The 26791-nt window shown below is 40.4% G+C and overlaps 1 protein-coding gene across 5 annotated transcripts in view; it reads left to right on the top strand.

Moving 5' to 3' along the window:
* ARHGAP18 (Rho GTPase activating protein 18) overlaps window positions 1-25514 on the top strand; it is a 68873-nt gene extending 43359 nt beyond the window's left edge. For all 5 annotated transcript variants that reach the window (XM_081856189.1, XM_081856188.1, XM_081856186.1 and 2 more), the window contains exons 4-15: window positions 1648-1711; window positions 4315-4475; window positions 5524-5689; window positions 10434-10525; window positions 10747-10824; window positions 12404-12563; window positions 13906-13988; window positions 15157-15363; window positions 16672-16836; window positions 20348-20472; window positions 21902-21963; window positions 22926-25514. In XM_081856189.1, coding sequence (XP_081712315.1) covers window positions 1648-1711; window positions 4315-4475; window positions 5524-5689; window positions 10434-10525; window positions 10747-10824; window positions 12404-12563; window positions 13906-13988; window positions 15157-15363; window positions 16672-16836; window positions 20348-20472; window positions 21902-21963; window positions 22926-23017 — 1455 coding nt within the window. In that variant the 3' untranslated portion in view covers window positions 23018-25514. The remainder of the gene's footprint in view (window positions 1-1647; window positions 1712-4314; window positions 4476-5523; window positions 5690-10433; window positions 10526-10746; window positions 10825-12403; window positions 12564-13905; window positions 13989-15156; window positions 15364-16671; window positions 16837-20347; window positions 20473-21901; window positions 21964-22925) is intronic.
* The last annotated feature ends 1277 nt before the right edge of the window (window positions 25515-26791 follow it).

The raw sequence follows: 26791 nt of genomic DNA, 5'->3' as shown, positions 1-26791 counted from the left end.
ATAAGCTCCAATAGGAGTGGTAGTACCAAACATCTGGAGATTGTTGGGAAGGTTGGGGAAGGTCGCTAGTGTGCTTGTATTTACTCTTCCCAGTTTAGGGTTTGGAAATCTACAAGAAAGATTGCTCTTATACTGAATTAAAAGGATATCAATATCATTATTCACGGGGAATGTGGAGAAGTGTCAAGAGCAAGAAGTGGTTGCACCTGTTCTGGCTAACCTGACCTTGGATTAATATGCAAACTTCCCTGCACTGGAAGAACCTGTTCAAGTATTAGCAGAAGCATATAACCGCAGGGAAAGGGGAAGTTCTCTGCTACTTGCCTCAGAAATAGTCGGAGTCCCCCCCCCTGCCCCGGCTTTTTGTGGGGAGGAAGAAGAACTTGGCTGACTTTCTGAGGCCCAGATAATGAGAAGCTGGGATTGGGACTGTGGAAAATTGGGGCTTCGGAGCAAAAGCCCATCCCTCCTACGAGGGAAGATGATCCCATCTGGGGTGAAGCTTTTGCCCTCAACACCAGTTTCCTCTGGGGCTGCTCTGCAAAGAAGGAATGCACTGGGAAGCCTTTTCCAGCCCAATATGTTAACCTGAACTGGGGGGGGGGGGAATTAACCTTCTAATGTTCACCTCTCCCTTTGGGTTGAGCCTTACAGGATCCCAGAGTCTCAGTTCTGAGCCTGAGCCCAGGAAACCCAGCACTGACATCTCTAGCAATTGGAACTAAAAAGACCAAGCACAATATTTGTGTGTATCAATGTATTAAAATAAAAATAAAAATGGATGCACAAAAAAATTAAATCAGAAATGTGTAGTCAACAAAACTGTTTTTTATAAACAATGTGCTCTTATTCCAACTGTTTCATTATATATTTATATACTTGCTTGTGTGTGTGTTTCCCAGGCATAACAAAAACGGTCCATTTCTCAAACAAATCTTATTTCCCGGTCTGCCCCCTCCAATTCTGTCAATATTTATGAATTTCAGCATGAGCACCAGGTCTCATAACCTCATCATACATTTTTTTAGGGCACGGGGCCTTTTGGTTTCCATATGTAGATGGTTGTACATTGATCAGCTGTTAACATGAATATTAATAATTTCCCTATCCTCTTTAGGCTCTTCGAACTTTCACATATTCAGACAGAATAACAACTCGGTTATACCTTTGGTTATATACTGCAAGTTCCTTCATAGTTTCCAAATTCCAAACACAGTTGGCCATCGCAATATGCTTAAAAGCTGTTCTTCGTGCAGGCTGTTGTGGGGAATCCTTTGTCTCCCAGATGTTGTTGGGCTCTCGGCTTCCATCAGCACCAGCCCAATGGTCAGGAACAGGGGGAGTTGTAATTCAGCAACATCTGGAGGACAACAGGCTCCTTGCTTCTGAAGCAGGGATTCTCCATATATCCCCAAACCTCTGGCCTTTCAAGTTTTGAAAGTTTTCAAGTACTGACTGTGTTAATAATCTTTTTTAAATCTTGGCAATAATTTCTATAAATTATATACCTGAAATTCAAACATGAAAACGTCCATGCAAGAGCAATTTTTCTGATGTCTGTCTTAAGAGCAGGTGGGAGCAAAGCGTCTTGTCTATCATTTTATTTTCTGAATAAATATTCAGAATATTTTATTTTCTGCATTTTAGGAAATTGGCAGTGAACACCAGTCTGTAAGAACAAAAGAAAACAAAGAGGATGACACAAAAGAGGGTAAATCTTATCAATTTTCTGTATTGTTTCTATTTTGAAATGTCTTAACAAGATATATTGCTGAGCAAGTCTTTTTTTAAAAGAAAGATTTTTCTAGGATATGGACCATATTCTGGAGAAGTCTTTTAGACAACCCAAACACATGTGTCAAAATCTTTACCAAATCAAAAAACCTCATCAGATGCAAGGATTTAGTCTTGTGGCTCCAATGCCCTAATTAACCATAATTGTTCCCAGTGTGGATCGAATACCATTGCTATTTCTATAAACAGCAACCAGACCAAAATAATAATTATTTGGTAATCATAATACTCATAAACTCTTACAATCCATATATTGCACAATGAAAGTTGTAACATTTGTTTAATGTCAATGGCAGCAGCCAGTCCTGTGTGCCAGCGCCTCCCTCTCCAGATTATGTGCCTGGTGTTGGCACAGTTGCACCACCCTAATGGCAAGCTTTAGCCAATTTGTCTTTCCAAAAACTGTAAAGGAGCAGATTAAACAAGTTAATAAAACAATTGCAACAATTGCATTTGACTAGCTCTGTGAAATCCAGACATTGGATTAAGATGGGTATATAAATCTGGCTGTTGGGAATTCATAATACAGTGGTACCTCCGGTTACATATGCTTCAGGTTACATACGCTTCAGGTTACAGACTCAGCTAACCCAGAAATAGTACCTCGGGTTAAGAACTTTGCTTCAGGATGAGACCAGAAATCGTGCTCTTGCGGCACGGCGGCAGCGGGAGGCCCCATTAGCTAAAGTGGTGCTTCAGGTTAAGAACAGTTTCTGGTTAAGAATGGACCTCTGGAACGAATTAAGTACTTAACCCAAGGTACCACTGTAAATAAAACTAAAGCACACTGAACTGAGTTGTACTCTCATAATGGAACTAGAGTTCCTCAACTCTTGGATGTATTTATGGAAATCTCAAGACACCAGAGTAATGACTTGGCAACCTTACTGTATTTTGAAGCATATACAAAAGCAGCTAGGTCCAAGCCTGAGAGACAAGGACATCTTAAAAGTAGGATAAGGAAGCATGGTCAGAAAAATGACTAATTACAAAACAGGGATTTGTGTACGATAGCCATAAATGCCTGTATATAATTGACTCGGGGGTGGGGGAAACAGGAGAAAGGTATGCTTCCAAATAAGCAGAAAAACAAGAGCCCTGCTTTTATCACTAATGATAAGGATGATACCCATGAAGTTTGGTATTAAAAATGGGATATATTACTAATTATCAATATATTTCAGAACTCTGAATACATTTTCAATAAACTGGAGCCAAATTGGAAATACAAAATCTTGTGAAACAGAAAGATACCGTCAGCTGAATAATATGTGCTTATAGGAGCATTAATGAGCTTTTTCTCTGTTTGCTTCAGCCACCAGGCAGCCATTCACTAGCAAGAACAGTTTCAAAGATGGGATTGCTGCCAAACTGCTGGGTCAGCACAAGGCAGAGAGGCAGACAGAAAAGCACAGGGCTTATGCCAGTAAACTGCTGTAGAATCTTGGTCTGGAAAATTACCAAGCATTTTATTTAAGAATTTCATAACATCTGGTTCTTTTTTCTCCAGTGCCTCTTTATGAGCCTTTACAAATGGAGAAGTTCTGAAAGGCAATTTCCATATGCTAACACTCTCATAGCACTGAATGAAAAGGGAAAAGCTAAATCAGCCTGTGTATATTCTGATATGTTACAGCTGTTGGGAACCTTGCTGTAAAGTGCAGCTCTGCTGCCAGGATTGGAATGGGAGAGAAATCTGTTGCATTTGCAGAATTGTCCCAGTTTTTCTGGTTACAAACTTCAGCACCTGTTTCTGGGCTGTGCGAGAGGCTCGTCAGTAATAAGGAGCTAATAGTCAGTGTTGTTTTAGCAGAGCATAGTGGGGGGCAGTTGTTTTTCCAACGGCAATAGGAATTGCCTGGCATTTCAAAGGCACCAAATATTCTTGAAGTGAAATTCAAAACTAAAAGCTTGTTAGTAAAAGTTGGGAGTGTGTTTAGGGTTTGGGGCAGTGAGCAAAGTAGGGGAGCGAAGTAATTTTCTCATCTCTGATAATAATCTCTGATAATTAGGTGGTGTTTAACAAAAACTTTAAGCTGCAGTAGTCATCACACTTGCCTCATGATTGAAAAATGATGATAATATATTAACTTTGAAACTGAGCAATGCTGCACATTAGTTGTGGTATTATCTTTGTTAAGTTAGAGACAGTAACATAATAGAGGTTTACCATCAAGGAGGTTTACATGCTAGGAAGTATACATTTTTTTTTAACAGCACAACAGTAAGATTATTAGGGGGAGGGAGGATTCTAAAAATTTGTGATCTTCATAATGTGCCTTGATTGCAAAGCAGTTATATGATCGTGTAAGGGGACTGTGATCCAGCCGAGGTTCATAAAGGCTCCCATAACCTATCAGAAGGTGGAAGCATTCTGTGAGCAAATTCTCTGTTCACGAATCTCTGGAGCCAATCCATGATTAATTCAGCACCCCCCTCAAATATGGTTATGGAAGAGGGGGGAAAGTTACATTTAAACTTTAATGACCATTTCCCTCATTTCTTTTTCACCACATCTAGCATCTTGTCAACATATTGATTATGATCATCAAAGAGAAGATGTTCCAGTGACTGAAACGGACATTAACTTGGAAATATCATTTTCGGAGCAGGCAGCTACGCTCAAAGATGACCCAGCAGGCAAAGTCTTGAAGGGCAAAGAGGATGACACACTCCTTCCTGTAGGTGCTTTTTTGGTCTTGCTTTAATATCTTTAATTCTGTGGGGGTTTCTAATTTATTTATCTTCTGCAGCACCTCCAAAATTACACTGGAGAACTTCAAGTTCAAAGAGATAGAGAGTACTACATATTCAGACATGTAGAATGTTGACGTGTTTTAATCTGGTTTTTAAGCTTATCGCTGATTTTAACTTTTGACTGTTTTTAGATAGTTGTTTTTCACTAATTTTAACTGATAATCTTTTTGTAAACTGCTTTGAGGTTTGATTACAAGTGTTGTATAAATATTGTGAAATAAATAAATGCATGTTGTTATTTGTGCATGCAAAAATAGTAGAAGAGGTGGCTAAATGGCACAACCTAGGAACAGTGTGTTTGGTTGCATTGTTGGTAATGGGGCATTCATGGAAAACAAAGTGTGAAACTGCAGAGTCTTAATCTAGTTTTCTGTGTTCAGTAATGGGCTGGGAAGCGTTCACATATGCAACCTTCACCATTACCACCTGCAGTTTGAAGATTTATAGTTCTAGGAACTATTTTACTACTTCAGCTGTTTAGACCAGGCTTTAGGTCCTTTTCTAGGGATGAAAACACTTTCACTTGATGATAGGTGCTGCTTATTGCTCTAGTCCGAATTTATTTGTCCATCTTTGATTGCTTAAAGAAAGATGCACGGGGCTCTTGGCATGCATTCAGTTTTCAAACAGGCAAAAACCAAATCCACTTTCAAGGTATGGGTAACCCACTTTCAAACACTTCTAAGGCATGGGTAACTCCTCCACCCCTTATTTTGTTACCCACAGAGACTGCAGACCCACAGGTACCTCCTGTTTGGTACCTGTGTACAAGTCCCCAATGAAGCTGTAATTTTAATAATATGCTTGGGAGGGGAGGGAATTTTTAAACTAGTAGTGCAAAAGTGAATTTATTATAGCAAAAAATAATACCTTCCCCAATAATATGCACAATATGAAATGCAGCACGAGCTCCCGCTTCCTTTTGTTGCTTGTTAGAGAGTAGACTTTAATGCTATTATTTTAAACTCTTAGAATTTCAGACTGCCAAAAGACAAAACGGGTACAACAAAGATTGGAGACCTTGCCCCTCAGGATATGAAGAAGGTCCACGCTCTGGCACTAATTGAGCTGACAGCTCTCTTTGATATACTTGGAACAGAACTGAAGCCACAAAAAGCAATAAAAATCAAAACCAAAGGTCAGTTTCTTCCATTTGCAGTGCTACTATGTTGATGTGCATTTCTATATGTGTAATCTTTGAGGTCACTTTTTTGGTTTCCCCATGAAAACTGTAGAAGGTGGGGCAAAAATGAAATACGGTCATTGAGACTTCTCATTTGCTTTGGTGGGGTGCACTATACATTGGTACCTTGGGTTAAGTACTTAATTCGTTCCAGAGGTCCGCACTTAACCTGAAACTGTTCTTAACCTGAAGCACCACTTTAGCTAATGGGGCCTCCCGCTGCTGCTGCGCCGCCGGAGCACGATTTCTGTTCTCATCTTGAAGCAAAATTCTTAACCTGAAGCAATATTTCTGGGTTAGCAGAGTCTGTAACCTGAAGTGTATGTAACCTGAGGTACCACTGTACACGCATCGCATCGCATCGCATCGCATCGCATCGCATCGCATTGTGTATTCTTGTATTCTAGATGAAGAAATAGGCCTCAGGTATCCACTGGGGGTCAACAGAACCTGCAAACCAAATGCATTTGTTTTAAAGGGTTGTGGCTTGGCATATGTAGTCAGGTGAGTAGGGTGGGTACAATCCATGCCATATGAAGCAGTTTTGCATTCCATCAGGTTTAGTGGCGACCTGTTAAGCATGATCTAAGCTCTCTCATTACAGTCAATGCAACTTAATTACATTCAAGTTGCATTGACTGTAATGAGAAAGAGAGATTCAAACTCTGGCTGAATCATGCCAAACGAGGCTGCAGCATGAAAAGAAAAGTAGTAGTTTCCAACCACCCTTATTTCTAGGAATATACCACTTCTTCCTACTTTAAACCTGATGGAGTGTTTCACTAAGCTTGTCCTTAATGCTGTCATGCTTGTTTCACTGCTTGAACGTTTCGTTTCTTCCCTTTGCCTATCTTTAGAAGCTTAACTCTAAAAGTGCTCTCAACCATGATTTATTTTTGTTTGTGGAGAACCATCCATATTGATTATGATCTATAGGGCGGGATGAAATAACTTAACATGACTGCACTTGGAGGCTCTCAACAAAATTGTAATTTATGTTACATAACAATATAATTGCAGTGTTCCTATTCTAGGCAAACGCTTTATGAAAATTACAGCTTTATGACCTTTTCCTGTGGTTTCTAGTTTGGCATGAGATTTTGTTCCAGTTCTGAGGTGTGTGTGTGAGTGAGTGATGGCATCCTCCATCAGAGCAAAGGCGGCCTGTCAAATTTTCAAAGCCTGTAATTTAATCCAAATGAGTAACTTCTTTTTCTTTATTTGTTTATAAGTCTTCAGTTCTACACTCATATCATTCTCCATTCCTTATACAGGGATTCTTTTTGGACTTCCCAACCAACAGTCCATATTGGTTTTTTAATATATTTTTACCTTTAATATAGATATGGGCAACTGGGAACATTTTGAGATCACCAAGTTAAATGGCATACCATCAAGTCCTTTTCCTATTAAAAAAGAGGAAAAGCAGCGTTGCTTCCCCGCTCCTCTGATTGAAAATACAAACGTGTATATAGGTATTGCATGCATATATCTGTAAAGTCAACATCCTGTAAAATAGGCTTAGTTTAGTGTGGGGAAACTCACAAAAGAACAGAATTTTTATTAGGGAAAGTTGACCTCTAATACTGATTTTGAGATTGTTGACTTGCAAATTTATGTGTCTTTGACTGTATATATTTGAAAATTCTCCATTAACGTTTTCATTGTTTTTATTTAGTTTCACTTGTATGTTTTAGATGCGACTTTTACATTTAAAAAGTTTTATTTTTAAACCGAAGTTTTGTATATTTCCAGATTAGCTTCTAGTGAGTACAGCCCTGGTTAAACGCATTGGACTGGGAATATTTTATTTATTTATTGGTTGATTAAGAGGATTCCCCCTTTGCTTTCCCTTCAGTCTGAAGTTAAGTGCAGCTTATATGAATTAAAAATGTGTAGAAATAATAAAACATTATGCAGAGCTAAATTTGAAGCAGCAGCATTGCACAGATTTAAAAGTAACCTATGAAATACAGGAAACGTTTCCATTTTGTTAACTGCCTGTATTTCTGACCTTCTCTTTAATGTTTTACAAGGACCTGAAACATGTTACCAGTTAATCAAATATCTTCTTGGGCAAAAACTTGCAGTCAGGGTTCAGCAGAGACGACAGTGCAGTAGCTAAATAATTGAAAGCAACTGTGAGTGATGAGGGAGATACAGCTGGGTACAGTTGAGTTCTCTGAATACAATCTTCATTTCACAGCTCAGAAAATAACTTCTTCCAGCCACATCAGGGTAAAGGAACCTTCCCTCCTCCACAACCTTCCATTTTTATATTCTTAAAAAAGCCGTGTCCAGTTAAACATACCAAAGCTATGCCAAATACTTCTTGAATATGGAATATTGCTTTAGGATAGCCATTTTTTCCTTTCATCCCTGGGAAATAGAGGGTCTACAGAGAGACACTCTTGATTCAGTCCAACTTCTTGTTCCATGTGATTTTTCCTGAGGGTATTCTGATTTGGGAAAACCCCATTGTCTTTCCATAGGAAAAGGGGCTATTGCTCAGGGTAGAGTATTTGCCTTGCATGCAGAAGGTCCCAGGTTCAATCCTTCGCTTCTTGGGGTTAGATCTGGTAGAGATGGCTGTCTGAAATTCTGGAGAATTCTGCTGCTGGTGTGTGGACAGTACAGTGGTACTTCGGGTTAAGTACTTAATTCGTTCTGGAGGTCCGTTCTTAACCTGAAACTGTTCTTAACCTGAAGCACCACTTTAGCTAATGGGGCCACATGCTGCTGCCACGCCGCCGGAGCACGATTTCTGTTCTCATCCTGAAGCAAAGTACTTAACCTGAGGTACTATTTCTGTTTTTAAAAAAAAAAAAAAAAATTATTAAGAGTTTTTTTAATACAATAAAGAGAGAAAAACAGCATAAGCAAAAAGCAAACAAAAAAGAAAAACAAACATAAAATTTAGCATCGTGTAATAACCAACTTTTCTTCATTTTTGGACTTCCTCACGTCTCTCGCTCCTACTTTCCAAATTTATAAAACTTTAACCAGCAATTTATCACCTTATTTCCATTCTTATTGTACACATTTCCAATATTTTGTCCCTCACTTTGAATATTTTTATCTAGGTCTTAAATATCTAATTTTACCATAATATTTATTCAAAATTTATTTTTCTCATAGACTTCACTCATTCTCATAGTCTTTTCACCAAACTTTATGGTGCCCTGTTATTTTCAAATCCCTCATCCTTCTTAACACTCATATAATTTACAGTGTTTTTGTAGGTAGTCCTTGAATTTCTTCCAATCCTCTTCCACTGCTTCCTCTCCCAGGTCTCGGATTCTGCCAGTCATTTCTGCTAGCTCCATGTAGTCCATCAGTTGCATCTGCCATTCTTAACCTGAGGTACTATTTCTGGGTTAGCAGAGTTTGTAACCTGAAGCGTATGTAACCTGAAGCGTTTGTAACCCAAGGCGTTTGTAACCCAACTGAGCTAGATGGACCAATGGTCTGACTCAACAGCCTCCTATAGATGTTCCATCAAATGGTTTACTCTACCATCCCTACCTCAGCACCAGCTATGGTTGGTGGCTGCATCACTGTGAATAATAAGGGCTGTATCCACTTGCTTCATGACTCGAAGGCAGCTCCACATGCATGAGGTCCCCTTTGCTTAGTGTTCAGCAAATCAGTTTTTCCCCATAGAACACAGTCCACACTGTTCACTTCTAGAGAGGTTTTTCGGTGGGGAGGTGTGGTGCTACCAGGGCTGTGGAGATTAAGAGGAGGGAAGAGAAACATCAGTTGTGCAAGCTGCCTTCCACTTGCACAACCATTGGATACAACCCAATACTTAGACTTGATGGAAGAGTACTTCACATGCTCAAAGGCTTGCATATCTTTATCTCGACAACCTTCACAACAGCCCTATTAAAGAAAGGCCAGCATTTTTGTTCCTATATTGCAGATGAGCAGCTAAGGCAAAGACAATAATAGTTTGCCTAATGCCCTCTAGTTAGAATGGGCCCTGTTCACAGGCCACTCATACAGCAGGAAATAGAATGACTGAGGTTACAATCTTGTACGTGTCAGTGAGCTATTCCAAAGGTTAAATGTTTGGAAGTATTCCTCCTTTTCTTTACTTATGGTATATTTATTTTTGCTGGAGCCCCTTTCTTGCTTTAAATGTTTGAAAAGTCTTAAAAAATTGATACAATAATAGCCAAGTAATGCCAAGACAGATTGCAGAAATGTAAAAACAGAAGAATATTTCAATCCTGCTATTTGAGAAGATGAAGTGTACCTAATTCATATGGTAGTAGAGGGATGTATGCAGCAAGAAATAATGTCTGTTTGAAAATACTATTGACACATCAATTTGCAATGAATTCTGAAGTGGGTCAGCTTTGTAGGGTTCGTCTGCAACTTTTTGCTTTTAGCTAGCATGCATTATTCAAATATGCAGAGCTGGCTGATGCTTCAACCTTGTGCATGTTTACAGGCAGTAAATTCCCATTGAATGCAGTGGGACTTGCTTCTGGGTGAATATGCATACGATTCAACCCCACTCTGTTCGGTGGGATTTACTCCTTGCTAAGTGTACATAGGATTGGACTGTAAATTGTTTGTCTGGATTTATTAATTATAAACTGTGTTGATCTGAACATAGTGGAGAAGAGTCTATGAAACCATTTTTCATGTCGTCATAAGCCAATTGTTTGTCTTTTGTTGTTTCATACAGAATCTGGTCTTTTTGGTGTCCCACTGTCAGTTTTGCTAGAACAAGATCAGAAGAGGGTGCCAGGCATCCGGATACCACTAATTTTTCAAAAAGTGAGTACTGTAGGCTGACCAGTCAGTTTCTTCTATACCAGTTAGGTTTCAGCAGAACGCAAACATATAAGGCACCTATAGTTACATCAGTGTGCAGAAAAGCTTGTAACTGTTTAGCCACAGCTGCATTCTAGTTTTCAGTAGAACAAATTTTCTATTTTTCAACTAGCATTTTAGTTGCCGCCAACTTGAGTTGAGATACTTTCTATTTTAATTTGCAGCTCATTTCCCATATAGAAGAAGGAAAGCTGGATACAGAAGGGCTTCTTCGAATACCGGGTGTGGCAGCAAGGGTAAAGGTAAACTAATCTTTCAATTCTGGAAAGAGAGTGTTAGATTAATTACATATATTTTATTAATAATAGTAATAATTTGGTAACTTGTGTTCAGTGGCAAGATCTTGAGATCCTTACGACATTTTATAATTATAACAATCGTATCTTAAAAACAATTTTATATTAATCCTTGGACAACTGACAGTGGTTTTGCCAAAGCTGAGTGACTGAGCAGGAGTGTGTGTGACAGAAACCTCCTTTCCAAGACTTATTTTATTACATTGTGAGTTCTGGTTTGTTCACAAATGTAGGCTTTTTGTATGCATTGCTATAGGTATTTTTTATTGAATTAAGGACAGGGTGAAGGACAATTGACTCTATTCTTCCTACATGTTGACCCTTCATTACTCTGATGTTATCCTGGATTGTGGTTAGCCACCTGGGTAAATAAAGCCTTTGCTCTCAGTCCCTCTGAGAGCATCTCTGTATGGACTGGTTTTTTTTGGATAAAAACTCATCCTCTTTTTTTATTGCACTTCATACCTGATTTTTACCACTGTGCATGTCAAATTTTAAATCTAGAGCAGATGGTTTTCATATTTAGCATCATGTGCATACTCTGGGCCTGCTAATTGTGGATTACGCTTGCATAGAAATCTTCTTGACCTGGCAAAGTGGCTGAATTGAAGCATAGCTCCATTGAGATGAAATAGGCAATAATGGAGTGGGGAGGGTAAATACAATACAAATCCCTGTTCTCCAAACATGCAGAGTGATTGCAAGCCTCTGTTTAGATGGCCAAATAAGCATGCATGCAAGCTCTTTTTGGAGAGAAATGTGTGGAGACCACAGGAGCTATTCATTTAACCTGCTCTGAATGTTGAATTGCAGATAGGTGTCTTGTTAACTTAGGACAGTGGTGTCCAAACTTTTTAAAAAGAGGGCCAGATTTGATGAAGTGAAGGGCCGTAAGGGCTGACCATAGGGTCAACCAGTGTTGTTAGCCTTGTTGGGGGGCTGAAGTTGAGATTTTTAAAGGATTTTACCCTGGGAAATAAACTGCCACAGGAGCCAGATTGAACCGAATGGTGGGCCGGATTAGGCCCCCAAAATGGACTTTGGACATGCCTGGCTTAGGAAGATTGGCATCATGTGTTAATCATCTGAAGAGTCATAAATGAATTCAAAACACTTGAATTCAAGCATCTGCAACACTTGATCATATTTCTAGAGATGTTGTATAAATAGAGAGCATTTTGATACATGACACTGAATGTGCCTTTGCACATCCTCTTTTGCTATTGAATACTGTTAATGGGCTAGGGAGCACAAAGAAGATCCATTGTCAAATGGAGTATCTGTTTTGACAGCATATGTAGCATTATATAAACACATGAAATACAAAACGTCATTTTTAGCACTACGCCCTGACATATAATTGATACACACCCAAAAACCTAGCTCAGTTTTTTTATGTTAAAATGTGTGCCTAGTTTTAGCGTTGATGTTTTGGATAAATAAGATGATTTCATATCCCCCTTTTTTAAAAGCATTAAATATATGTGTGAAGTGCATAAAGACTTTTCAGCCTCTTGTCTTCTAGAATCTTTGCCAGGAGCTTGAAGCAAAGTTTTATGAAGGGACTTTCCACTGGGAAAATGTAAAACAGCACGATGCAGCAAGTCTTCTGAAACTCTTTATTCGAGAACTGCCTCAACCGCTGCTGACTGTGGAGTATCTCAAGGCCTTCCAGGATGTGCAAAGTAAGCATAAGTCCTTCTGGTTCAGAATTAGGGGAGTCATTATGCAGAGCAGGCCTTTTTTTCCAGGTCAGCCTTCCTACATCCCTATAGGGAACCTATGGGAGGACTCAGTAATAACCCCCCCAAAAAACATTTCTAGAAATAACAAACTTTGTGGAGTTCTGGAGAGCCACAGGGAGAAAAAACCTGTATGGCCTTGCAGGCTACAGGTTAAAAACCCATGTTGTAGAATCACATGTTGCACATACAAGAATTGTGTTCCTACAGTTCTGGAAAATGTTCTCCCTCATAGTCTTTGATGTGGAACAGTTAAACAACCACTTGCACCATTAATCTTTTCTGGGCATGGCTATTCTTCATTGGCAAGCGAGTCCATGAAATTTTCTGCAAATAGTCCATTAGCTTGCTTGCACCTGAAAACAATACACAGAATGGTTTTCTATACAAAAGTGCCTCATACTGTTCAGCAAACAGTAGATGAAGTCATAAAATGGTATTTATGTCTTTCATAGTGGAAAAAAAATCATAATTGTGTAGGGCGGGGCTTACCTCCCTCCAATATTTTATTCCAGTTGGCAACCCTGTCTGCCATGATGGCTAGGTTATCAGTAAACATTTTAAAGAAAATGTCTACATGGAGATTTTCAAGCTTGCTGAACACACCTAATGATGTTGTTGTTGGTTGTAATTGCTGCCTAAAAAATCCTCCATAGATGTGGGACTCCCATACTACATTTAGCACCACAAATGACTTGCAATGCAGCAATATCAGAAGCATGGTCAACAAAGAACATTGTGCTTCAGTGAGCTTTTTAGCATGTGATACTAAGCCATTCTTTTCACTGACTGTCATAAATTCCTTTCATAGTCGTGGGCATAAATGGATGTTTCATCTGTGAAGGATTTTTCTTTGGTCTACTAAATATTGTATTAATAAGCATTACATTATGAAACAAAGTAGCAAAAGTAAGGCATTACCTGGGAAATCATGAATCCCAAAATTGGTAATAATGGATCTTGTGGCAGTTGAGTCATGAAGCAGAATCGGAAAACAAGTTGCTAGGTGAGGTGACTGCCTCATGTGGCAAGATCCACAGGGCTAGCAATCCCAATGTAGATGTTTATACTTCCTTTGTTCCTGATGTTGATGTTCACCTCCCCTTCTTACCTGATGGGGAGTGGGGTGCCATTTTGTGGTTTGCCTGAGGTGTCAAAATGTCTTGGCTGCTTTTTACCTGTGAAGATAACCAAGAGAAATCCATAAACATTAATATTTTTGAGGAAAATGCAAAATGATTCAAAAACATACTCACAAATTGAGATTTGCATGTTTCACTGACAGAACTTCCAACAAAGAAGCATCAGCTGCAAGCACTGAATCTTTTGGTCCTCCTTCTCCCAGACGGAAATAGAGATACTCTTAAGGTTAGACTTAAGACTTCACCATTAAAAAAGCACTTCTGAAATTACACTTCTACCCACAGCAACTAGGGCTACTCCTCACTTCTCTTCCTCCCCAGTTGGGGTTCCAGAGCCATGCTTCTACCACAAGGATAGGCCTGGAATCTTGACTGCGGGAAAGGTGTAAGTGCAGGGCCTAATTCTTGGCACCACACTTCAAAGGAGAATTTGGACAAATTAGAATGCTTTCAGAAAGGATGGTTGGGGGTATGGAAACCTTTCGTTTGAGGAGAGGTTAAGGGAATGGGATATGTTTACCCTGAATAAGTGGACTGATATGGTAACACTCCTCAAATATCAGAAAAGCTCTCACTTGTTCTCTGCTGCCTCAGATCTAATGGGCTTAGAGGATAGCTATCAGTTCAACATTAGGAGAAATCACTTGACCATAAGAGCAATTTAGCAATAAAACTAATTAACTAGAGAGATGATGGACTGTTCCAGACTGGAGGTTTTCAGGTAGGGTCTGGACAGCCACTGATGGATACTCTACCTCTGGATTTGCTGCTAGATTAGATGGCCTACAAGGTCCCTTCCCAGGCCCATAATAAATCTCACAACCACTAACACAAATTTACCTTTAAGGAGTGAGGCAGCCCAGAGATAGGGTGACTGCTGGTCTTGCAAAGAACCAGAGTACAGCTAAACAAAATCTAGGGCAACCTTGAATATGTGATATATACTTGACCTAGTCAAACATATATTCATTAGAAGAAGGATAGCCAGTGTGGTTTCCTACAGATGTTGGTGGAATCCAACTCCTATCACCCTGACCATTGGCCATGCTGGCTTGGGCTCATGGAAGTTGTAGTTAAACAAGGCTCGTTTAATTTCATTGTACACAAGTTGTACAATGACAATAAAGGTATTATTATTATTATTAGAGGACACCATGTTGGCTATCTCTGATCCAGAATAAAGATTTCAGATGCCTACCTTTCTTTTTACTGAAGGTAAAAGGAAGTTGACTTTGATTTTTGGAGAAATCACTTGTTTAGTTTAACCACTGAAGTTACTAGTTGATTTAACGCTGTGTACATACTAGAATAAACTTTTTAAAAAGCGCACTATTTGAGCATGTTTCTTGTTTGTTTGCACATGCCTACTTTGCCAATGCTGTTCTCATTTTCAGGCACTGCTTGAATTTCTTCAAAGGGTAATTGATCACCGAGATAAAAATAAAATGACCCTAAAGAATGTTGCCATGGTTATGGCTCCAAACATCTTCATGTTTCATGGTTTGGGCTCAAAGAACACAGAGCAAAGCGAGTTCGTTATGGCGGCTGGGACAGCAAATGTCATGCGTTTTATGATTAGAAACCAAAACCTTTTATGGACTGTAAGTTTGTTTAAAAGTGCTTATTGTCATTAGAGAAGAGCTTTCCAAATTTTTCATGTTGGTGACACGGTTTTTAGACATGCATCATTTCACAACATAGTAATTCACTTTTACTAGCAAACTGGAGGTGAAACTACAGCAACCCCTTTCCAGCCCCAGGAGGAGCGTGGGGAGCATTCGTGCAACATACCTACACACTGCAGCTGACACACTAACGTGTTGTGACACACAGTTTGGAAAGCTCTGCATTAGAGAATTGTCTCAACCAGAAGGGCCACCATTTTACAAATTTTATTGAACATACACACAAACACACACACAATGCAGATGACTCGATTCATTCTGAGCAGCTGGATGTAAGAGCTACATAGATATACAAATTTAATAAATAATAATAATAATACTGAGCTGTTTTGTGTAAAAAAAAAAGAAAGGTCAGCGTAAGCTATAAAATATGCCTGTTTAATGTAGTTCAAAATATGGATGGCGTACATAATTCCCCATAGGAATATTTACAGAATGAATCCTCGTGTGTTTTAGAATATTGTTTGCATATTTTACTCATGACGAGAGTAAATAGCCCCTACTTTGTAAATGTTATTTTGTATTTCAGAACAAACAATAACTTGTTTATTATATTTAAGTATTTATATGCTGTCCTTCACTAGATTTGGTTTTGGAACTATATACAAGCTAAAAATATAAAAATACAATAAACCAAATAAAAACACCCAACAGATGTTTTTAAAAGCTTCAATGAAGGAAAAGAGATTTTCTCTTCTAGAAATGTAATTGTTATATTATTAATCATGTTTAAGTGGTTGTAGGCTGCCTTGAGTATGCATTACACAGAAAGACAGAAAACAAATTTTAGAATGAATTATACCATTAGTACCATATTTTGTTATATATTGGTTATTTCCACATACGTTAGTGTTGAAAGCTTAGTTTTGCCCTTCTGTGGGTTTATTCACACATGCAAACAACAATATGGAAGGCAGAGCACCATTCATGAGAAACTGCTTGCGGGGCAGTCTGATTTCACGACACCAATATAGACCTGTTACTTGTACAAAAACTTATATGGTTTTACTATGAAGAGGTTCTGTGCAATTATATTTCATACCATGTCTTTGCATCTATCATTTGAGTCTCATTTTTAACAATATAATTCTGTTCTTGTTTGACATAAATATTGGTCTTTGATATTCCATATTTGATATGTCTCGTCACTAGAAGGATATAAACATTTGTTTATAGGAGCTGACTGTATCAATGGTGTTAATAATAGATTTTTTGTCTGCTTAGATTCCTACATTCCTTGTGAACCAAGTAAGAAAGCAAAATACTGAAAGTCAGAAAAAGGAGAAAAAGGACAAAGCTGTGAAAAAATTGCTGAAGAAAATGGCTTATGACCGTGAAAAACACGAGAAGCAAGATAAAAATGTCAATGATGTAAAAAGTGTCAATGAGGTAAGCAAGCAACTTTCAGTAAATTAAAGTAGGTCGTCTTCTTTGGCAATTGCTTGTAGCTGAGTAAGCTTGTTTTCCATAAATACACTTTTAACAATGACTGTGGAGGCCAATTCTGGATCTGCACGTCTTTCCACAGTGGGGACATAGGTTTCTGGGCCGGAGTTAATCACGGTGGGGGTTTGCCAAGCATGCCTTCCTCTTAGCATGTTTCTCCCTTGCGTCCTGAGTTGGAGGACTTGACCTTTGGTAAAGGCTGTTCTCCAATTGGAACTACCAGAGCTAGTGGTAGTGATAAAATAGCAGCGCTGCCATATTTACAATTTGCCTTTTCTTGATGAATAAATGTAATTATCTGAAAAACATGATCTTATTAAAAGAATGCCTTGCCCATTAGCAAAGAAGGGTTTATAACATGTATTTAGTTACTAAGATAATCAAAATGGCTAGATGTTCCAGTTTGGAAGGCCTATATTTGTAACACTTGAATGTTCCAAAGCGCTTGCTTATTGTTGTGAAACTATCATGGTTCAGTCGTACCTAGCTTTCTTGCTTCACTTTCAGAGTGAAAGGTGCATGGCCCTGAGCAAGGGTGTAAACTGCATACTTGCTTCAGCAGAGGAAAGTAGAAGAGCACCTCTGAAATGATTGAAGTTTATTTCTTATGTCAGTTTGGCATCCAGATTAGTGCACCACATAATAAATGCCAATAAACAATAAATGATTTTAGAACACAGTCTCTAAAAACAGTCATGGAAGTATCTGTAAGAACAGCAGCAGAAGAAACCAAATCCATTCCCTTTTTAAAGTATGGAATATATATATATATGTGTGTGTGTGTGTGTGTGTGTGTGTGTGTGTGTGTGTATGTATATGTATATGTATGTATTTAAAAAAGTACAAATCAATTCACAGTCACTAGCGTTTTGGGGCAAATACTTGCTGCTCTGTTGTTCTCAATTGGTTAAACATAATTTTGTTTAATTAATTATACCCAGCCTGTGTTAAGATCAAATATCAGAATACATACATGATCTGTATTCTGAATGCAGATTCTCTTTGGATGTGTGTAACCCATCATTAACTAAAGTCATATTCACAATTTAGTGAATTAGAGACATCTTGTGGAAGAATGCAAAATTGCACTGGCTCATCATGTTATAATAATGATTATTCATTATAATCTATTGGCATATTGGGGGCAAACTGGATGTGGTGATGGTAGGCATTTTTGTTACAAATTTTTGGGGTGTTGTGTATTTAACTTTTAAATATAAAATAAAAGCAGGAGGTAAACCTTTTCCCAGTTTAACTCCTTGTGCTCCACCATTTCAGTTTCTGACCTGGCTGGGGGAGGGAGTTTGGGGGGGGGAAAGCATCCGACAATAAAGCAGAAAAGGGCTCCCCTACCCTTATCCCCACTGTGGGCTCTTGATGTTAAAATTAGGCCCTATAGCTCACTGCTTCATATGTATCTAGGGCACAGCATGCAGAATCCTCAAAATTTGGTCAGCTCTCTTAATTGCAGCAATTTCAAAACTAAAATTTAAAACTGAATTCTCTTGGAAAATAAAAAGTTGTTATTGTTTTTGGGCTTGGATAGTGCAGCATGCCATGTGCTTTGTATGCAGCTGTATAGACAAGAGGGAACCTCAGGAGAGTAAGAAGATCTAGCACCTTCTCCGATTCCCTTTTCCCATTGTCTTTTAATGAGTGTGAGCCGTGCACTCTTTGTCCCTGGTCACCGCAGTACAAGTCAAGGTGACTCTGGCTGTCACCTGACGATGTAGCAGGAAGGCAAGTGGGGCTCATTACACAGCATGCCTTCAGTGTGTTGTGTAAACATCTACTGGATATAGCTGGCTTCAGTCATTTCAGGCCATCTTGATACTGAACAAATTATTTCTTGAGACCAGTGTTGGCCAAACTTGGGTCTCCAGCTGTTTTTGGACTACAATTCCCATCATCCCTAGCTAACAGGACCAGTGGTCAGGGATGATGGGAATTGTAGTCCCAAAACAGCTGGAGACCCAAGTTTGGCCAACACTGGTCTAGACCTATCTAGAAATGGGAAAAGTCAGCTTGGCCATTAGGAATATAGAGTGATGCAGTAAAGCAGGGGAAATCCTTATCTCTTCCACCCTGTGTCAACCAACCTGTCAGTCCCCTGGGACCAATCATAGTGGTGTCAGTGGACCTGTTTTCCTTGCCCATGTGGCTTGAAATCAAACTGTTGTGGGTACAGACAGTGCTTTGAAAGGGAATCATCTGATGGGTGGGGGGCTTGCAAAGGACTGTACGTCCTCAGCTTCCTGATCAGTAGCTCTGCAGTGTAGCTGATCCCAGTGGGAATCACTAGCTGCCAACACCAGACAGCTGATAGGCACTGACAGCAAGTCCCCCTCAGCTACACTGGGGAGGTGCCAATGAAGGGAACTCTGTGGATCTCGCTGTTGGATAAGCACAACACTTTGCAACCACCAACAATTGGCACCAACATATAACATCAGTGGTTGGGCAAGTGGCCGTAGTTTGGGGGAAATGGCCTTGTAGGCCAAATTGGGACCCATATCAGGCCTGCAGGCACTAAAGGAAGGCAACATAAATTATTATTATTATTATTACAGTTTCTGGAAGGAGTTGGAAGCTATTGGTTTCTTGCCCTACACATTAATAGGAAGACTTTGTAACCCTCTACATATAGCTTCCCAACTCACCTATCCCTTATTATGTGTGCCTCTGTTCTGTAATAAAAAAGACTTTGTATTTTCTTTTTTTGCAAGCTGAGAAGTGGATCCCACCTGCTCTGCTGGCACTACCAATGCTTTCTTTCCTGTTATTAAATCTAGTATATGAGAAGCCAGGCTATAGTAGCAAAAGCCTTCCAGAGGTTATCCAAGGATTACAACTAATAAGATAGGTTTTAATAAAATTTTATGTAGGATATGTTGGATTTTAAAGAAGGAAAGAACCCTAAGATTTTAAAAGCAATTTCATTTTATAATTTGATATGAGATAGTTCATTCAGAATTTGAAATTAAACTCATTTCTTCACATTTTGCAATTAAGAGTTGCATAAAAGCTTTTCTTTAGGTCTGTAGTATAACTGAAAAGAGAATTCACATTTGGTTAAAAAATATCTAATTGGTTCAGAAATGTTCTTATAATAACCTAAGGTACAATTAAGAATAATATTTTGTTAGTTTCCGGTGCACAACAGGATCCGATTAATGTGCAAATGTAATATCACAAAAGCATGCTTCATAATGTGCCCTGACTGTGCAAATGTGGTAGTAACAATATAAAATATAGGCATCTGTAAGCATTTTGCAAAATTGTATAACTGGTAATTCCCACCCACCCTGCCATCATGCTCTCCATACAATATCCCTAACTTGAGTATTCAGTACGTGAGCTGTCCCAACTATTTATTCTGCACTATGGTTGGAGAAACTCCTCAAAGCCAGTGCTTTGAAAGCTGCTCCATTCCAATTCCATTATTGCTTTACAGGCTGATGTTCCTCAGGGAGTAATACGGGTGCAAGCGCCTCATCTTTCCAAAGTTTCCATGGCGATCCAGCTGACGGAAGAACTAAAAGCTTGTGATGTAGTAGCCAGGTTCCTCAGCCAAAAAAGGTACAAGCATTTCTGTCTCTCATTTTCTCCCAAACTCCTCCTCCTCCTCCCCCTCTTCCTCCTCCCCTCCCCTCCTCCTCCTCCTCCTCCTCCTCTTCCTCCTCCCCCTCTTCCTCTTCCTCCTCCCCCTCTTCCTCCTCCCCTCCTCCTCCCCCCCCTCCTCCTCCTCCTCCTCCTCCCCCCCCCCTCCTCCTCCTCCTCCTCCCCTCCTCCTCCCCCTCCCCTCCTCCCCTCCTCCTCCCCCTCCCCTCCTCCTCCTCCTCCTCCTCCTCCTCCTCCTCCCCTCCTCCTCCTCCTCCTCCCCTCCTCCTCCTCTTCCTCCTCCCCCTCTTCCTCTTCCTCCTCCCCCTCTTCCTCCTCCCCTCCTCCTCCCCCTCCTCCTCCCCCCTCCTCCTCCCCCTCCTCCTCCCCTCCTCCTCCTCCTCCTCCCCTCCTCCTCCTCCTCCTCCTCCTCCTCCCCTCCTCCTCCCCTCCTCCTCCCCCTCCCCTCCTCCTCCTCCTCCTCCTCCTCCTCCTCCTTCTCCTCCTCCCCCCTCCTCCTCCTCCTCCTCCTCCCCTCCTCCTCCTCCTCCTCCTCCTCCTCCTCCTTCTCCTCCCCTCCTCCTCCTCTTCCTCCCCCCCTCCTCCTCCCCCTCCTCCTCCCCTCCTCCTCCTCCTCCCCTCCTCCTCCTCCTCCTCCTCCTCCCCTCCTCCTCCTCCTCCTCCTCCCCTCCTCCTCCTCCTCCCCTCCTCCTCCCCCTCCTCCTCCCCTCCTCCTCCTCCTCCTCCTCCTCCCCTCCTCCTCCCCCTCCCCTCCTCCCCTCCTCCTCCCCCTCCCCTCCTCCCCTCCTCCTCCCCCTCCCCTCCTCCTCCTCCTCCTCCTCCTCCTCCTCCTTCTCCTCCTCCTCCCCTCCTCCTCCTCCCCTCCTCCTCCTCCTCCCCTCCTCCTCCTCCCCTCCTCCTCCTCCTCCCCTCCTCCTCCCCTCCTCCTCCTCTTCCTCCTCCTCCTCCTCCTCCTCCTCCTCCTCCTCCTCCTCCTCCTTCTTCTTTGTGTTGACTTGATTCTACAGCAAGAAAAAAACAAACGCACCCTGACATAATTAAGCTCAAGGGACCAGCGTATATTTAGGGCACAGTGCTGTGGGTCTCTGTGAGGGCATCTTGGGGACTATAGGATTCCGCAAATCACCTTTGTGGACCTTTGAGTATATAAGTTTCTACAAGTAATTTTGTTTCCATGCAATTCATCGTAGCGTGTAGCTCCTTTTTCTAATCATCCCAATATGAGATGTTTATTCAGTAAGTTAACAGATGGAGAAAGATAGCAAGATAATTTTAGCACACTGGCAAATCTCCTGAGCTGTAGAGCATTTTCCTAAGCACATCTAGTAGCTTTTGGTTGCAAGTTATTTGGTACTCTGCTGAATAATTTTGTTGCATTCCTTTGTAGTGGGACCGTCCAGTCTCTGAAGAAAGAGGAAGTGTTTTTATATGAAGTTGGAGGGAACATTGGTAAGGCTCTTTACACTGTAGACTTGGTGCTGGTTTCAAACTTTGCTTAAAGCACATGTTGCAGCTGGAATGACCTCATACAGGTGTATGAGTAATTTCTTGCATGGAAGTGCCCCCAATACCTATTGTTTTGGAAGTAATGTATGTCAAGAATTAGGCTAGAAGCTTTCCCCTGATGTGCAGGTTTGAATGTACAGGAGTAGGAAGAGCGAGGTGAGGATTTATTGGCAATGTGTGTCCTCATGCAATGGCAGCCAATGAGGATTGAGGGCTGTATTAATCAGCACTGCCTCAAAAAACAGGCAATAGGTTTGCGGGGAGCTCAGCACCCACCCACTCTCCCTTTAGCCATGGTATGGTATTAACTGGCCAGCTTCAGAGCTGAGTAGGATTCTCAGCAGGGGAGATGTATTGCACAGGGCCTAATTAATTAGATTATCATTATACGTTCACAACTGCTGGAATAGTACAAGTAAAAGAGAGAGCAGTAAAGATTGGTGTGCTCCGTAAGGTGAAGCATAAAGTGACCATCCTTTCAAGACAATTGGGGTGAGGAAGCTGGGGGCATGCTGGACTTGCCCATCTAAAAGTAACTGGCTTGGAGGGTGAATTTAGTATGGATTCCCTAAGTGTACTGCAAAGCGTGGCAGTTGACCACTAAGTGGTTTTTACTGCTTCTGTCTCTGAACCAGTGTGGAACTCACTTAGAATTCAGGATCTGATCTACTGAGATCACTGTGTGATTAGGTGTTATGGTTTTCTTCAGTTATTAACTCAATCAGAGTTGTGGTTTTGTTTTATCCCTTGGTTGGTCTTCATTTCCTCTGTTTCCATAACCCGATGCATGTTGACACAGAAACAACTTCCACTAAGCTCAATAGGACTTATTCCTATTTGCATACAGTCTTAATCATTTTCAAAATAATCTGTAGTTTTACATAATATATGTGTTTTCCTAACAGGTGAACGCTGCCTGGATGATGATACCTACATGAAGGATTTGCATCAGCTAAACCCAAATGCTGAGTGGGTTATAAAATCTAAAAACTGCTGACTTTTTTTTTAATTTACAAAGAGATAACTGTGACTGATTTTTGTAAAAAACTAATGTTCATGTGCACCAAAATAAAAGCGTGATGTATTCATTTGATACTTCACAAATATTGCACTGTTAAGGGGCATTGTCAGTGCTGCAGTTGGCTTACAGAAAGCCTTCTCCCTTTCTCCCAAGTCAATGCAAACTACTGTAGCAAAACTGGTAGGGCAGGTAGCTTTGTGATCTTAACTGATTTTGTTGCACAGGAACAGTATGTACAGAACTTTTTTCTTATGGGAACCATTGTGCCTTTGGTATGGTCCCATCTAATTCCCATTACTTTCAGATTGCTTGTTATGGCTTCATTTCTCCAATGAAGGGTCAATTTTTTATAATGAAGACATCTGTAAAAATTAGATGTTCCTTCATTGGGCCATCCAAATTATTAATGGTGCTTGTATTCCCTATGTAATCAGGACAATAGTGGCACAAAGAGTACCACACAAACTTACTACATGTATTTGTTTAAGTCACACAAAACGATGTACCTACCCTTTCTGTCTCCAGAAACACATTCATATGGGAAAGCTAATGTGACATAATACTGACAAAACTATCTTTACCCGGAAACAATTCCTGTGATCGTTGTGATGAAAAATGTATTGCTATGAAGCCAGTAAACCAAAGAAAATCTCTGTATTACCACCCTAGATTCCACAGTCTTCTCAATTCTTAATGAGCTGCTACAAATATAAGCATTCTAGGGAAAGGAAATATATATGGAACTTAAGTTCCATAACATATTAGGCATTTCCTTGATAATTCCATGTTGACAATAGTGTGAAAATTTGAATATAGATGCTTCTGTGTGATGAGTGCAATACTCACACTGGGCAATCTATGCAGGTTGGGAAAAGAATAATATGTATAGTGTCTCCATGTATGGTAGTAATGTGACTAGTCATATCAATGATCATTCAAGGGTCAAATATCCCCCCAATGTCTTCGACATATGCACAGATAATGTTTTCAATTCAGTATTGTCTAAAGTCAGTGAAGTCCAAAGATAATATTCATGACCTTTTAATTTCAGCATACTCACGTTGAAGCTTACAGTGTAGTCGTTGAGCACACTGTTGTGCATTCTGTGCAGATTAACATGGCTGAAAGTCTCATAATGAAAGGTATGGCCCTGGGCTTTGCTTAAGCATTCTCTTAACAACAAAGTTGTCATCAAAAGCTATTCACTTGTGGTTGAACATAAAGATGTGTTTTTCTCCCTACAGTGGAAGGGGTGAGGCTAATTGTATGCAGATGAGCATTTACCCTTATGTAGGTGGGGCTCACAGCAGATGTCTGTAAGGACATGTTGACCTTTGCATTTTGTTCTTCTGAAACAAAATCAACAGAAATTAAGCTTGTATAAATAATGACAAAAAGAGGATGAAATGTATTACTGCTAGGATGCAAGTCTTAAGATCCCTTCCTATTTTCAACAAGGAAGTATTACTGACATTCATTTTTGGCGGTAGCTATGAGCTCTTGCACCACTGACAAACCACGTGTTCCTGTGTCACTGAAATTATTCTAGCTTCTCTTGCTCCACAATTAATAGGCTATCAGAAGAGTCAGATGTTCAGAGGCACAAACCTCAGTGGTATCTGCACTTGCAACATTCCCAGGGAATTGTGACCTAATCTCCTGCCATAAAATGACTGTATTGGTTTTCGAAGCCTCACCCTTCATGATCTGGTACTTTGGTGGGATTTGACTGTTTCAGGTCAGTAAAGTAGGGAGAAGAAAGCTTGTCCAAGCAGGAACTAGCTAGCACAGGGAATCTCTGGCCCTCCTGGTGTCTTTGGACTCCCATCATCCCTGGCCATTTGTCATGCTGGCAGGGGCTGATGGGAGTTGTAGTCTGACAGCATCTGGAGGGCTGTGAATCCTGCATCCTTAAGGTGGAAACTCCTGGAACTCTTATCTCTCCTGCCACAGTCAACATGGCTACCAGGATGGTTTTCCCTTCTCTCCTTGATTGGCATGCAGCCATAACTGGGGATTCCCACTAGCCATCTCTGGTAAAGAGGAAATTTTAAAGGCAGAATAGTTTATGAATCTGGAACCTAGTTTAACAGGTAATATGAGATGCATTATGCAACCTTTGTAATACTTTACAGTCTGTAGTTGCTGCAAATCAGACTCAATTGCAAGGGAAATTTTAGGTATTTGAATCAGAAACAGTTACTGCTGCTGGGAACAGCTGTAGCGGTCATTAAACTACAAATGGCCTGTAGATTTGATTTTTTAAAAAATAACTTTTGTTGCAGGGTTAGTGCCATTTTTATTACTATTTGAACAGCTCTTTTATATATGTAAATGAATTTTCATAATCTAATTTGATTTATGAGGTGTATACGTGGAGTATACACAACAGATACACTGACTAGTTAATGGGGAAGGGTGGGGAGTTACCACACTTGTGTAGATTTGTACATAAAATGTTTCAGATGAAAAATTGTGAGTCTGTGTTTTCCTTTTCTGTGTATGTGTGTTGTTGCATAGGGCACATCACCAGGTCTTTGAAAACAGAAGTCTCTGGGGGGGAAGCAGTCCAAAGACTTGTCTCTGCACTGAATCTAATGACACACATATGCAGTCAGATCCTTGTATGCCATTTAATTTAATACAATGTGACATTTGCCTAGTTCTGTATTTACAGTTGATGATACATATTTAAACCTGGGCCCCAGTGGTCACCATTGCATCCTCAGACATCTCCCTTGAAGCCAGCCAGAGCTGCTTGCCCCTTCCAATGTTACAATTTAAATTTAAATTGATTCTTTTTTGTTTGCATGAGGGGTGTTGTTTGGTTTTTTTGTCTGTATTTTATTCGTTTTGGGGCTGTGTGGGAGTGTTTTGCCTAGTGAATACAACAGGAGTGAGAAACTTCTGGTTTGTAGACTGGTCTTTGCTCACCAGTAGATCTAATTTGGCCCACGAGGACATTTACCCCGAGCCACATCCACCTGTCAGTCAGCTGAGGTCACTGGGGTTCAATCCTGCTGGCAAAACAGACCCCTGCAGAGAGCAGAATTGAACTGCACATTCATCAGTTGCTGAGCAAAAAGTTCAATCATTGCCCCAGATGATTGAAAGGTGGGTGGCCCTATGAGATGGGGGGAGGGGAGGAGAACTGTCCCTCAGGCACTTGGTTTCCATGTTTTTGCTATGCCTGTGGTATTTGAGTCTCACGTTGACATGTTCCTTCCCCTTCCTTGGTTCATTTGGGAAAGTGGCCACAGTGAATAGCAGAAGTCTATGCCCAGGTCTAAATGATGACACGTCTGTTTGATTGTTTTTAAATCCAGCTACCAAAATGCTCAGTTTCTGATTTGTTTTTGGTATACTTCATCTTCTCATTTGCTTCTGGTCTGAACAATTGTCTTGCACTTTCTCCATTTTTATTCGTGGGACTTTTCTTTACAGCCTCCATAGGTGGCAGCATTGCTCCACAGCTGAACTCAAAGGTGAAAAAGCAAACACCCAGAAAAGTGAAATGGTTGAAATATTCTTCGAGTTTGTATGGAAACCCTGGCATTTATTGATAAAGTGGCTCTCCTTCAATAATGCCTGGACGCAGGAGGCAAATGTATTAAAAGATACAAGATCTTAACATGTGGTCGCTGGATATCCCTTAAGTAGAAAATGTAAGAGGTATGCATCAAAATACAAATTGGCATGGCTTGAAAAGGTGATGGAAATTGTAATCTTGCTTCAGCATTGCTGACACTT

This window comes from Podarcis erhardii (genome assembly GCF_964252035.2).
Source record: "Podarcis erhardii genome assembly, chromosome: 3".
In the NCBI taxonomy this organism is placed as follows: Eukaryota; Metazoa; Chordata; class Lepidosauria; order Squamata; family Lacertidae; genus Podarcis; species Podarcis erhardii.
Note: the sequence above shows the minus strand (reverse complement) of the source record. Positions and strands in the feature narration are given on the sequence as shown.